Source organism: Olea europaea, chromosome 12 (assembly GCF_002742605.1).
Source record: "Olea europaea var. sylvestris chromosome 12, O_europaea_v1, whole genome shotgun sequence".
Classification (NCBI taxonomy): Eukaryota; Viridiplantae; Streptophyta; class Magnoliopsida; order Lamiales; family Oleaceae; genus Olea; species Olea europaea.
This window is the reverse complement of record NC_036248.1, coordinates 29,730,520-29,745,456: the sequence shown is the minus strand read 5'-3', so window position 1 is coordinate 29,745,456 and position 14,937 is coordinate 29,730,520. Positions and strand designations below refer to the sequence as shown.

At 30.6% G+C, this 14,937-nt stretch overlaps 1 protein-coding gene across 1 annotated transcript; it reads right to left on the bottom strand.

The window, feature by feature from the left end:
* Nucleotides 1-4,360: 4,360 nt before the first annotated feature.
* On the bottom strand, nucleotides 4,361-7,795 carry LOC111406350 (WAT1-related protein At5g40240-like). Its single transcript, XM_023035762.1, has 7 exons — nucleotides 7,615-7,795; nucleotides 7,464-7,526; nucleotides 6,179-6,292; nucleotides 5,519-5,750; nucleotides 5,259-5,417; nucleotides 4,754-4,905; nucleotides 4,361-4,652 (listed from the first exon to the last, which is right to left on the bottom strand). The coding sequence occupies exons 1-7, from the start codon at nucleotides 7,785-7,787 to the stop codon at nucleotides 4,499-4,501; spliced, it is 1,047 nt and encodes a 348-aa protein (XP_022891530.1). The 5' UTR covers nucleotides 7,788-7,795; the 3' UTR covers nucleotides 4,361-4,498.
* Between the last annotated feature and the right edge of the window lie 7,142 nt (nucleotides 7,796-14,937).

The window sequence follows — 14,937 nt, the reverse complement described above, 5'->3', positions numbered from 1 at the left end:
TTCTAAATTTCTAGCACGAGTAATAGTTACCCCTTCACAGTAACCCTAATCATAATGTCACCCCATATGATGATACGCTAATGCTGAAATTTAAACTGGGATAAGCCAATATACCAGAGCAAACCAATCTAAGTCCGCAAATTATGAGATATATGAATTTATCACTTTAGGACCACCATTATTCATCCTAAAGTTTCCAGCAATTACAACAACCAACCAACCACGATCGAATCCTGAACGTGCGAAGAACAACTCTATTCAGATTCTCCTGTCCAACCTGAAAAAAAAAACCGAGAACACCAAAATGTTAGAAATAATGTTAGGAACAAATTGCCTGAAGACACCTCTACCAGAAGACACCGCACGCATCACCACAAGCCTCTGCACGTGGGCTTCATGCGCGGTTGAAAAATCTTATGTGTCAAACCATTGGAACGATCTTCACCTGCACGTCATACCAGTGGTCCCCATTTCACCAAACTCTTTCTGGATTGTCCGAAAATCACGAAAACATAAGCTTTGGGTAGTTTTCAGGACAATTTTTTGATCTGATTTCTAATTCGTTTTGACCAATTTTCGGGACTTTTTTGGTATATTTCACAAGCCAAAACCACCATCTTGAATCTCTGATACCAATTATCGCGAAAGCTTGCTCCAAAGATCATCAAAATGGTCTTTTTCGAGCTCAGTTCAACGTTACCTTTTTCTACCAAATAATCAATTCAACCGGTACCGATCTACAACTAGTATATTCACCTCGATTGCTTCTCAATCTCACCTACAAAGGACAAGATAATGATGGTGATTTGTAACCACAAAGACAAAAGAAAAAAGCAATGAAAGAAAGCACAAAAAGGAGACCAAAATTCATAAAGAAGTCCACCGATTTTGGTACCACAAGGGAGCCGTTTTTTCTTCTCTTTCTCCCACACGTTTTCACCTTATTTTTCTCACAAATCACGCTAGAAAATGGCTACAGTTATAGCCATACAAATAGGGATATGTTAGCCTTTTAATTGGATCAATAATAAGGTTAAAGGGGCCAAGATTCAAGTCATTCAAGAGGGAATACAATTAGATCGGACTGAGCCTTTAGACTTGATTGTTGATACTTATTTCATTCATCGGCCTAGACTTATAAAATATATTATCTCACGTTAACATCATAACCCGGGATTTATTGAGTATCAAAAACCCAACAATCGGCTCGACCACCATCGGCCTGTCGATTCCATCTCTATCCTAGCTCCAAACCATCACCATCCCGTCGACCTCCACGCTATGACTGCAAGTGAAGTCTTATGTCTACATACATACATGTGTGTAGGGAGAACGGATTAGCTTAGGGTTTGGTTTGGTGTGGAATGAGGAAAGCACATATAAAGTGTGAAATCCTATGTCACAATTAACCGTCTCAAAATTTGAAAGTTTATTAAGCCCGTGTTTGATATGGATTAAAATCAAGATTTTAATTTAAGTCATAGTTAACAAGTAATTTCAATCATATATTTTACGGGACTAACAACTTTTCAATCACTCATTTCATCAACTTTTGTCAAAATCTATTAAAATTTTGATTTTAATCTTCACCAAACAAGGGGCTAAAAGAGTAAAAATATTGCTAGTTTGACAGCATCCTCACAGGAGGGGGTCCACGACTTTTTTATTTATCATGGGCCCTCCTCCCATGTGTGTGGTTGTCAACCGCGGTTGTACATGTAGTATGATTGAACAAGTAATTATTAACATTTATCTTTGTTCACTCAAAATTAAGATAACATATATCTTTGGTAATTGCTTGCTCACATAAGTTGTTGCTCACACACATTTACATAATGTTGCCAATCCATCATCCATCTCAAATTTGTTTTTATATTATTCAGTTTGTTTATATGATTTTTGCAAATTACGTTACTCGCTCTATTTTTCTCATTTTTTTCTTCTAAGAAATCTATTTTAGTTTTTATTGTCTAGTCTCTTTATATGATTTTTGTGATTTTTATTTCATAAATTAATAAATATTATTTTGAAATTACTTTCATTTTTTTGCTATTGAGTCTGTTTATATAATTTTTATGTTCCTCATGTTCTAATATATTTTAATTTTCTCAATTTATTTTTTATTTGTTCATTCTCGTTAATTGTTTCTTTTAGGACTTTGTTAGATTTTCTTTTTATAAATTCATTCCAACTTAATGTTTTCTTCAATACTTTTTTGAATTTTTTTTCTTTTCATTTTTTTTTTCATGATAAAATAAATTTTTATTTTCTACTTGAGATGATTGAAGATGCAAAGCTATCTCAAGCATAAGACAACTTAGGTGGTCATATATGATCCGCATAATTTTGTAGAAGAAAAAAATGAGGAGAATAGAGTATGCAACGTAATTCGCAAAAGTAAATCCAAAAATTAGGAAAATAATATATATAAGAAACTTGTACGCCATTTTATTCATTCAGTAGAAGTCTCATCTTAAAAATTAAGAATTTTTGATGCAATATTTAAACACTATAAGATTGTATAATTAAAATAATTTTAACTATTTTCTATATGTCTTTCCAACCTACTACATAGATTTTTATAGTTTTGTGAATTGGCTTCGTAATAAAGTTTTGAAGGAGCATATTAATAAATATAAACATATTTAAAAAATAATAGAATTATAGAAAACCTTAGAATCGAAAACAAAAAATAAATAGCTTCAAGGGATTGTTTTCTGGATTAAAATATTTACATATATTATTAGGAGAATAAAAAAATCTTTTAAGATAATAAATTCTTGCAATGTTTTAAATACTAATTATAATTGTAGTGAGATCTGGAATTGGGTTTTCACCTACTAAATCCCACGTGACCATAATTTCAACGACCCAAATGAATGGGTTTATCTATCATTTGATCGTAGTGGATCATGTTCTAAAAATAGGATTTCCCCAAGTACGAGGAAAGTTTCACAAGTTTCCTGCTGCCTCTTTCTTTTTTCTTTTTTTTAATGATGATTTGCCATATGTTATACGTTAAAGACATCTGTACGTATAGCACGATTCTTTGAAATAAGAACTACAAGTTCTTGTTTAGTCTTTCTAGTATTTTGAGTCGTGTTTGACATCTTGTTTACATTGATGTTAGGAAAAAAAAGCTTCAAGGGATTGTTTTCTGGATTAAAATATTTACATATATTATTAGGAGAATAAAAAAATCTTTTAAGATAATAAATTCTTGTAATGTTTTAAATACTAATTATAGTTGTAGTGAGATCTGGAATTGGGTTTTCAGCTACTAAATCCCACGTTACCATAATTTCAACTACCCAAATAAATGGGTTTATCTATCATTTGATCGTAGTGGATCATGTTCTAAAAATAGGATTTCCCCAAGTACGAGGAAAGTTTCACAGGTTTCCTACTGCCTCTTTTTTTTTTTTTAATGATGATTTGTCATATGTTATATGTTAAAGACATCTGTACGTATAGCACGATTCTTTGAAATAAGAACTAAAAGTTCTTGTTTAGTCTTTCTAGTATTTCGAGTCGTGTTTGACATCTTTTTTACACTGATAGTTTGAAAAAAAACGAGTTTTGAAGTAGTATTTTTATTATTATTTTTTAAAGTGTGATTAAAAAAATAGGAAAAATTTGAGATTTATGTGTAAAATATTTTATTATGAAAATGTGTTGTTGAATTCCGATGGTGGTGGTGAATTCACCGCTCTTAAATCAATGTTTGAACAATGTGGTTGAGTTGACTTTGAGAGAGGAGAGAAAAATATTTTTACAATCTGTATTCCTTCTTCCCCTTGGCCAGGAAAATTATTACCTAGTTTTGAAGCGCCAATTTCTATTGTGCAAAGTTTGAGTTGAAAGCAGGCTTCAAAAGTCTATACTTATACGATTTTAATTGAACTAGTACTCTTATAAGTAAATTAGCAATCTTAATTTCCCAACATAAACTTATATATTTTTTAGTAATATTGATATAAAATTATATTACGCAAAATACAAAGAATCTGAGGTTTATATCTTATGAAATCAGTTTTATGTAATAATTATTAGACTTGATAATTCATAGTTTATAGCATTAGAAGTTAGTCTGAATATTTATCCAATTTACCTCATTCTTCTTTATAGTACAAGTACACTACTTCAGTAGATTTCGCTTCAGACAGTTAAATGGCATAAAAATTAATGCCAAAGAAATAAAGATGTTAAGATGGACGTGACACACACATATTTATAGGCACCATTTGAGGATAAATTAAATGAAGGATGACTTGAATGGCTCACAAGTGTATTGCAAGATAAAAAGAATTTAGAGAAACTTTATATTTAGTGCATGCTTGGCAAAGCATATAATTGCCTATTGAAGGATCAAAATTTAATTTTATTTATACATTTCATAGGACACAATACAAGTTTTGCCAAAGATGATCTTAAGTCTTTTTTATACAATGGACGAAAAAACTAGTACAATAACATCACTTCTATGTTGTCACAAAATCTAGGCTTCTTCAATCTGGTCTTGTAATAAAGGCACTTCATGCCCTGATGATTCTGCATTGTTACTTTCATTTTTCCGTTTAGTCTTTTCTTCTTCTGCTCTTCCCCAAATCACGGCATAGAACCCGGCAACTAATACAATTGCACCAGCAATACTGCCAGAAGTTTCAAAACCAATCGTCAAATTCAGAATAAGAAGCTCGAAAAATATAACCAGAAAGATATTGCTGATGTGAATTCAAGTCACAGTTTGTACCTTCCAAAATAAAGAACTTCTCCCTGAAAGATGACACCAATGACAACAGCAATAACAATCGTCAATGGATTAAACAGAGAAACAAATAGGGGACCTGTCCTCAGGAGGCACCACGACATCAAAAAGAGTCGGAATGTAATATTAATGACTCCCTGCATCAACATATTTCTGTTAATTTTCATCCACAATGTTGATCAGGACCGTTGGCATGGTTTTTGAAAAGCCGAAAGGAGTTTTTGAGACTCAAAAGTAGCTTTTTGAGTGTTTGACTAATTTTATAAAAGTGATTCTAGTTAAAAGAGCTTTTAGAGAAGTTGATCCGATATAACTTCCTCTTAAAGCACTTTTGGAATAGGAAGCTCTTTTAAAAAAATTAGCTTTAAAATAAAAATTAAGGTAGCTTCCTTAAAAAAACTCTTTTAAAGGAAGTAAAAGTCATGCCAAACGAGCCCTTATAATGTTTTCCTGAACTTTGAAAAATCACAAGAGTAGAGCATTTTCATACCGCATAAATAATAGCAACTAATCCCATATCAGCATGTAGCCTCCAAGCAGCTACATCTCTTTCAGCAATCAGAGCACCCAGCAAAGCTTGAAGTGTCACAAAGAGGCAGTAAAAAGCCACTACGATCATCTCAGCCGGGTACATTTTAAGAATTGAAGACTGCCATAAATTTAGAACAAACAAACAAAAAAAATTGCAAAAAAATGAGACTCGGAGTGTCTTATAATCAATTCTTTTTCTATTATTCATGATAGTCGAACCTGAAGAATACACCATGATGCAGTTGACAAAGCAGCCATTGCAAGTAAAATTCCTCCAAGGATCCAATTTTGTTGGGACGACAAAAGAGGTATAGGAGAGTGTAATGTCTGTAGTTTGTTTATGATTGCTGGTCCCTTGTAAAAAGTCACAACAGATGCTCCCACGATGGAAATAACAGTCCCTGCGGATTTAGCTACATCACTTGATCTTTTGCAATTCAGACCTTCCATTCTAGAGAAGAAAATTTTCAAATTAATGTAGATATGCATAGGGAAAAAGAATATAAAACACGATGAGATACATCTCGAAGATATCTATGTCGAGGTCTGGTATGTCTTATTTTGATACCATACTGAATTTGGTGCAGACATTCTTTTGTACAACGATAAATGCTACATGTACAGCTGTATTTACAGACCGAGAGAATGTAAGCTGACGAGATTTCATTGGATATTGGACAAAAAACATAGTTAAACCGGCCAAAAAAATTCAGCCCTCTGAGCATCTATAAATCCATCTGTACAAAAAATCTGTACAAGTAGCATTTTAGTTGTACAATTCCCATCAATCACCGAAAATGATAAAAGCTTAGCAGCTATAGAACCAAACTACCTACCTAAGTATCTGAATTAATAAATGATTTAGGCGAAAAATCTAACCTGAAAATGATGGCGAGTATGTAAGTAAAGCCTGGAACAAGATTTACCAGCGCCGTTCCTAGTGTTGGAGAGCTGTAGTTTATGCCAGCATAACTGCCAACATCTGCTATGTATCTGAAAACAGAAATTTAAATGACTATTAATCCAACCATCCGACATCTGATGCACAAAGATTCCCAACACAACTCAAAGAGAAATGTGACATACTTTTAGCATCAATTACTGAGAAGTCGTATAATGAAACACTGATAGTAGCTTTGGAACTGGAATACTGTGAAATCTTTGGTTTGAAAAGTAAGCCCTCAGTTTCGTAAATTTCAGCTTTTTTAGCTTTCAAGTTTTAATCCTTCCTTTATATTTTAACTACTAACTAGAATAATATAAACAAGTAACAATATACAAAGTTATTCGGTCAAATGATTTAATGCTAACCTGTTTTGCAGGATACTCCAACTAGGATGATGTATCAGTGTGGCATGTAAGGAACTCGTGTTGTGTCAGTGGTATCGAATATATTTTTAGCTCAAATTAACAAATAGGTACTCTTAATTAAATGATTTCCACCCAAAAAAAAAACAATTAATAGAATGTATAAAACTAAATTCCCGTTTGGCCCTCATTAATTTTCATTCCATTACATTTCATTTTTCTCTCTCCTATTTTCACCCTCACAATATTCCATAAAATAATATTACACTTAAATCGAAAACATTATTTTTCTTTCAACCACTCATTTAAAAAAAAAAAAAAACACTATTCTACCCATCAATTTTTCCACAAAATGGAGGCCAAATGGGGACTAAATTTATGCTATATAAATGAAAAAAATTTAAAAGTTAATCGGCATGTTAGCGATCGTGTCATTAATTTTTTAAACCACCGCATGTAAGTGTGTTCGTGTATGTGCACCATAGATGCTACCAAATGGGAAATAAAAGCAAGATCAATGTGCAAAAATGTTTTAAGTCTTTAAAGCAGAATTAGCAGCAGGTACAAGGTCAACGTCTGTATTTTTATATGATGTGATCCAATTCTTAGCTTCAAAGGAAAAGATTTCTTAACCAAATTCTTCAATTAGATTTCTTCCCTAATGCCCTAATTCTTGAACCATCTTGTCTTAAAGCTTAAATTGTTAGACAGAATCATCAATACGTCCTTCACGAACAAGCATATTCATTTTTTCATCGAAATCGTGTCATAATCCGTTGACTGCCTAACAAATCGATTGCAACAAAACAACATACACCCATATCAATATTAATCCCCAAAAATGAATTTTACTAACCCAAATAGAGCAAGCAGGAAAATTCTCCAGAGGATTGAAAAGGTCAGTGGTGGACGCTTTGATCTGCCAATTGTAAAATATAACTCAGATTAAGCCCAGCCCAGATGTTGAAAAGTCGAAATTTGTAGTAGTATAAAGATTTAAAGGGTACCTGTGGAAGAAGAAGCCACAAGGAAAAAGTATGAGAGTAGCCAAAGCATTTGAGTAGAAAGATAATATGAAGAAGCTGGTGCCAGTCGACATGGCCATTTTGCTTATTATCATGCCGGTGGCTAAGGCTGTAACAGCCAACACCATGGCCATGAATGGCAGTGAGCTCTCCATCCATGCCCAAAACAAATAACTCCGCTAAATAGATAATGTAATAATTTTTTATTTTTTTTTAGATCCTTTAGGGCTCAACGGATGTGTAAAATAATAAAATTTCATAATAATACAAGTTAATTAACTTTTAATTCGTCAACATTTTTTTTCAATTCACCTCTTTTTAAAGCCAATGCATGTACATTAATTACATTAAATTTTGAAACCAATGGATGTACATTAATATTTCGTATGTATGCATGTTTTTTGTTAGCTTATAAATTTAATTTTGAATTTTACCATTTCAATTTTTTTTTTATTTCCTACATGTATTATGATAAAATATAATACAAGTTATAGAAATATATAAATTAATAAATATTCATTTATCAATAAATTAATAATTCCTCTAAAACAACAATTATTATTGGTCCCAACATTATGATTTTATAGAGGTTTTGCTGTACATGGATCTTTATGATAGTAAAGTTAAAAGCATCTTCAAAAAATTATTTAAGAATGTATTTGATTTGTTTTATTTTTCATTAAAAATGTCATCTTTTCAGTTAAATTCCTACTTTTGAGGTGTTTGATTGACAATTTTTTTTCAAGAAAAATATTTTTTAACTTTTGATCACGTGATCATATTTTTGTCAAAAATAAAAAAAGTATTTTTTTTAGGGGATGATGGCTTTTATTTCCAAGTAATTCAGCCTCTCTTTCTTCCTCTTATCTATCTATTTTCTCTCATCTAATCACTAATAAAAAATAAACAAGTATAATATTTTTTGAGTTGAAAACTAAATCAATCAAACGCAATTAATTAATAATTTTCACACAAATAAGTTCTGGACAATTCAATTGCCTGAATTTTTTTTTCATGTAAATTCTATGTTGGCAATCAAACACACCTTAAATATAAAATATTTTTCTATTTTAAAAAGTCAACCCTTATAATTATACTTCAAAAAGACTTTTTAAATTAATATTTTAAGTTAGAGAGTGAGTTTGGTATCCAAATTTGGAGAGTCAAACCTACTCTCTATAATTAAATTCATTCATAGTTTTTCAATTTTCACGGAGGAAATACTATAATAATTTAGATGAAAGATAGTGCAAAAAAAAGATAGAAAAGAATAACAAAATTTCTTTTTAGGAGTAGTAAAACTATGTAAAATATGCTCTTTAAAAAGAGAGTCTATTGGAGATGCTAGGTATGTAAACAAGTCGAGTCGAGTCAATTCGTAAGCCAAAAATTATGGACCGAGTGCGGCTCCAATCAAAAAGCTGCTCAAGCTTTTTTTTTGCTCGAACAAAACTACAACTGAGTCCAAAAATCGAGGCCAGCTCGAGCCAAGCCTTGCTAAGCTGGCTCCCTTTTTTTAAAAATAATTTTGATTCTTGCTACCTCCAAGCAGCTGAAGCAGCCAGTTTTAGCTACTCGTGAAACGAGCCAACTCGAGCTCAACTCTGGCTTTTTACTGATCAAGCTGTGAGTCGATGAGCTGAATTGACATTCCGAGGGGATGCTCTAAGGATTAAAAGTAAACACATTCAGATAAAATACATCTCTTAGATTTTTTTTGGAATTAAATTCTATAGTAAATCTATGATTTTGTTTAATAAAATTTTTGTTTCCTTGACGCTTACTAAGAAAATGTTGTTCTTGGCACAAAAGCTCGAAAGTTTGTTTTACTAACAAGTCCCTTTCCTTTAGGTTGATAGCTGATTATGTCCACACGAAGATTTTGTGCAATCAATTTATTGCTTTTTTTTATGCTCAACGAAATGAATGGTTTATTTAAATAAATCAATTGTCTACCTTCAAGAAATCTATATTTTTTGTTAAGTAGTCTAGTGCTTTGCAAGTTCAATAAATTGAATTGAACGAATTATTAAAGAAAGATGTATGATAAAATTCACGAGTATATTAAAATAGACAAGTAGAGAAAGATTTAAGTGCCGTGGATCGTGGTGGGATGACCCAATAAATAAATAGCAACTTGACATCAGAGCTAAAAAAAAATTCAGATTTTAGGCAAACATTAAATAAATAAATTAATAAATAAAGATTAAGAAACTTGAAAGCTAGGTAGAGCATTAAAAAAATAATAGGGAGTCGCTATTTTTATCCATTATTTTTATATATCTATCAATTTTTAAAAATTTCTATATTATGTCCTTGTTTGGTAAAAATTAAAATCTAAAATTTATTTTAAGTCAAAATCAACAATTAATTTTAATCATATATTTAATTGGATTCATAATTTTTTAACCACATATTTCATCAATTTTTATCAAAATATACTAAAATTCTGATTTTAATCTTCACCAAATCGGAGCTATATTTTTTAGCACTCATTTGGCCCCCATTTTGTGGCAATAAAAATGTGTGGTTAAAAAAGAAGAAAAAATTTTCGATTTATGGATAATATTATTTTATGGAAGATTGTGTGGTTAAAAATAGGAGAAAGAAAAATGAAATGTAATGAAATGAAAATTAATGGAGGTCAAACGAGGGCTTAATCTTATGTAAATTTACTTAAATAGACAAGAATCCAAATTTATACACTACTTAAATTAAATAATGTCAAGACACAGGCCACTAACACGATCGTAGTACAAAAGAACTATTTAAATTTCAATCATGCTATAAGTACGAAATTTTTTTACAAAAAAATAAATAAATAAATAAAATAAAATAAAAATCTTACAAACAATACATAGTGCGACATCGTGGGAAGATAGAAAAAGCAGTCCAATTACATTTAATCACGTTAGCGTCAATACACATTCTGTTAAATTTTTCCTGTACTCGTCTCTTTATTGCATAAATTTTCCTCTCTGTGGTTGAAAATTCTCAAAATTATTCAAAAATCACATTTGTTTGATTGGAAAAGCCCCTTGAACATCGCCTTTGTTTGATAGCTGGCTGCTTATTCAAGGTCCCCTTATCAGGAGTACTTTAAAAGATTTCAAGAGTTGTCTGTGGCCCGTTTGACACGACTCTTCAAAAAAAAGAAAACACACACCTTATGAGACTAAGAAGTGACTCTTAGACCATTTTGGTTAATTTTATGAACGTGCTTCTTCCATTTATAAGAGTTTTTAGAAGAAATTAGTTCAATATAATTTCTTCTAAATTCACTTTTAGAATAGAAAATATTTTTAAAAATTAATTTTCAAACAAAATTAAAGTAACTTCCTCCGAAAGAATTTCTAGAGGAAGCAAAAGTAAAAACAAAATATATGTAACATAGGTTCGTCGTCCATCTACAGAGAGCACGCTGCTTGCTACTGGGGCGAACATGAGGTTCACGTGACCCCCCAACATTTTTGGTCTTTTAAAATTTATTTATTTATAAAGCATTGTTTGGTGTGGATTGAAAATATAAGTTTTAATTTAAATCAAAATTAACAACTAAGTTTAATAACATATTTCATGGAATTCACAAATTATTAGTTTCTATCAAAATCTATTAAAAATTTGATTTTAATCCCGTCAAGCAAGAGAAAGAAAAATCAAAATAAATAACCGATTGTGTAAATTTTCCAAGAAAGAACTTTGACTTGTGAAGGTGTGATGGCAGAAGAATTTGTAATCTTCCCAAACTACTCTCCAAATAGTAAAGGAAATGGGAAGGTGTAGGGTTAATAATAGAGAGGGTACTTTTATAAATAGTGAATGACTTGGGGTATTAAAATCCACCTCATTTTCAATGGCTTCTGTACTCTTATTAAATGCTCTAACATCTGAAAAAAATAATAGTGATTTTTTAAATTGCAAGTCTGTTGTTATAAAATGCAAATTCTCATTTTAATGGTCACCAAATTGGGGCTAAATAGAGAATGTAGTAGATAGATAACAATGACGTGAAAGTATATTGTTTGAAAATAAATTTAACAACGAAAATATTGAAATGTTATTTGGATGAATATAGTACTTTTAATTTTTAATTGGAATAAATATATAAAATTGATGGATGTTGATAGTGGGTCCAAAAATATTGCCACATGGTTAAAATGTGTAGAAAAACACTACTTGCCAGGCTTAATGTCAGGGCTAAATACGGGAAGGCCAAATGTGTAGCATTCTAAACCACTCCGTTATCCAAAAATTCTTGGCAAGTGGGCGACGACGAAAAGGACATCGCCTCACCGACACCTTAGAAATTCCCTTCTGTGTTGCGGGGGCGAGGGGAGGGGGGCGAAGGGGCTGCCTGCCTTAGCCCAGTCCGTTGCCAACTCAAAAATAATGGGTAAGTTGCCCGGATGTAAATATTTTTCTATGTTCATTTGATTGGTCTGGGAATGCTCGGACGTATTTGTATATCTATTTTGGATGATTTGCTCGAATATGTCCAGTGTACTTGTACATAATTTTGATCGACACATTACAATTTACCGATAAAAAATAATAATAATGGGTAAGCAAGTCATGTCTTCATGTCCTAATCTTTCGTTGTGGTAACAAATGACAAAGTAGTAATTTTTAATATGCTATAATTTATTTTTATATTCATTTTAATTCGAGAATTTGTTTGCCCAAGGGAGTAGGTGAGCATAACAATTGAAGGCGGCCATGACCAAAATAGAATATTTTTAGCAAAGTCGAACATGGACAACTAAGTATCTGTTTGATGAATATTATTTGGGGAAAACAATATTTTAAATAGTGATTTTGGAAAAATTAGTGTTTAAAAAGTACGATTTTTTTTTTTTGGGATTTAATTACAAAATATCTTATTGTGTAAGCACTTGGTTGAAAATGAGTATGTGGGAAAAAAGAATTTTTCAAATAATGGTTATCAAACAAGAACTGAATATTTAAGAATCTTGCCCTCGTTTGTTTCTCATTTTTGGAAGAATGGGAATGAAAAATATAGTCGTTACGAATCTCATACAAGAGATAGAAATTCAAATTTGGTGGCTTGATGTGATGGATAACAGTCATATTTTTTATTTTAATGAGGAAATAATAGGAACCAAACAGGGACTTAAAAATGTGTGAATAAAAAAATATTTAATCAAAAGTATTTTTCGACCAACGTGTTCAAAAACAATGATGATATTTTTAATCAGCGGCTGCACTGATCATCCTATGTGACATAATTTTAATAATTTGAAAAATAGTAATACTATTCTTAATGAGCGACTATCGTAGTCATTTTATGTGGCGTATATTTAATCAATTAATCATTCATAGTATGTATTATTGCTTAAAAATTAAGTGATTAGATATATATCACATTAATTTATTAAATATATGTTACATAGAATAATTATGATAATCAGTCACTATGAATAACATGACTCTTTAAAAATGAATAACTTTTAATAAAGATATCTAGAAAAACCTTTCCAAAAATTTCCTAATAGGCGAGCCATGGAGAAGGCTTTCATATTATGAAGGGAATTTTGCATGGTTTATCTTTAACCTTAAACAAGTGTAATAAATTTTTGCTCAACCTTTTTTAGCATGATACATCTTGAACATTTCAATTACAAGCAAAATTCAACATTTCGTCCATTTTGGAAAAATTTGTCCCCCTCTTTATATAAACAAAAATAAAACAAAATCATGAAACAACAAAAACTGAAAGGAGATTGTAGAGGGAGATCCATAACTTTTCAAAAAGTACAAATTGATCCCTCCTTTTACTTTAATAAGTGGATCTTCTCATTTGTTTAAATAAGTGGGACCCATTTTGACTCTTTCGAAAGTCATGTGACTTCCATCACAATTTCCCTTCATATTTTGTTGTTTTGTGACTTTGTTTTATTTTTATTTATTTAAAAATGAGGCGTTCAAAATGGATGCAAAAACGAGTTTTGCTCCCTAATTAGAGGTTGAGGATACATCATGCTAAAAAGAGGGTCATGGTTAGTATTATTACAACTGTGAAAGGTTGGAGATGAAACGTACAAAATTTTCCATTATGTAATTTTATGCTTAACCTTTATGGATATTATTTTTCTATTTAGACTTTGATGTATGTGAAATGTTATTTAATAATATACCGTTTAATATGATATTTGCAATTTGCAATTTAATAAAATTATATTAGTTGTACTCCAAAATATAATTGTACAATGTCGTGTTTCATTGTCTTAACTTTTTAGCCGTTAAAACTATTGCCAATTTAAGATATGTTCGATAGTGATTATGAAAATTAATTTGTTGATCGTTAGAGAGAATAGTGATTTTTACTTGTGAGTGAAGAAGTAAAAAATGACGGCTAAAAAAAACTATGGCAACAAAGTCATGTGAACGTGAAAAACCTTTTAAAGTTACAGTGTACCCGTCTGTAACAACTCAATTTTTAAGATTGAAATCGCTACCAAATTTATTTATATCAACAATGTAAGCATAAGAAATTAACGAGCACAATTTAATTAATAGTAGAAACTCATAACCAAATAATATATATCCTAAACGAATACCAAAAACCATGCATATCACATTTATTAGAAAAAAATAGAATGTTAATTCCACTAATAAAATTTTCTTTTCGACAAAAAACGTGAAATTGATATTGCATATCAACTATTTACTCTCATAACCGTGAAATTTTTTTTTTCCCTGTGGTGTAAAATATTTGTCTTCATAGGGATAGATATAGAGATAAGATAAAACATTGTATGCAATTAGACTTCTTACTGTACTTGGAATTTAAAGTACCGTACCCCACAATCAAAAATGGTTGGATAAGAATGAATCTGAAAATTTTCACAATCCACTAATATTACAATTTATCCTAACAAAATAAAAACAAAACAAATTTAAAATAGTACGCTGCCATCGTTCATAAATCTTTAAACTAATTTGATTAAATTACTATTTAGGATAATATATTTCAACCTCAATAACTTGGATTTAATTTATCTGAAATAACTATTTCTTGATTCTAAGGTATGTCATTTAATATGAACTACCCATCGAACCCAATATTAATATACTAAAACTCGCTCTACAAAATCTAATTATTTGATACAAAACTATTAGAAATTTAATATATATCACTTTGGTCTCTAACTTTCGAAAATATTAAAATATAGCATATAAAATAATAAATTATATTCAATGAAATTTTTCGGGACTTTACAATCCCCACTCCTTAAAAATAATTTCATCCTTGAAATTTTTCCTTAGCTAATTGAAGAGTTTCGG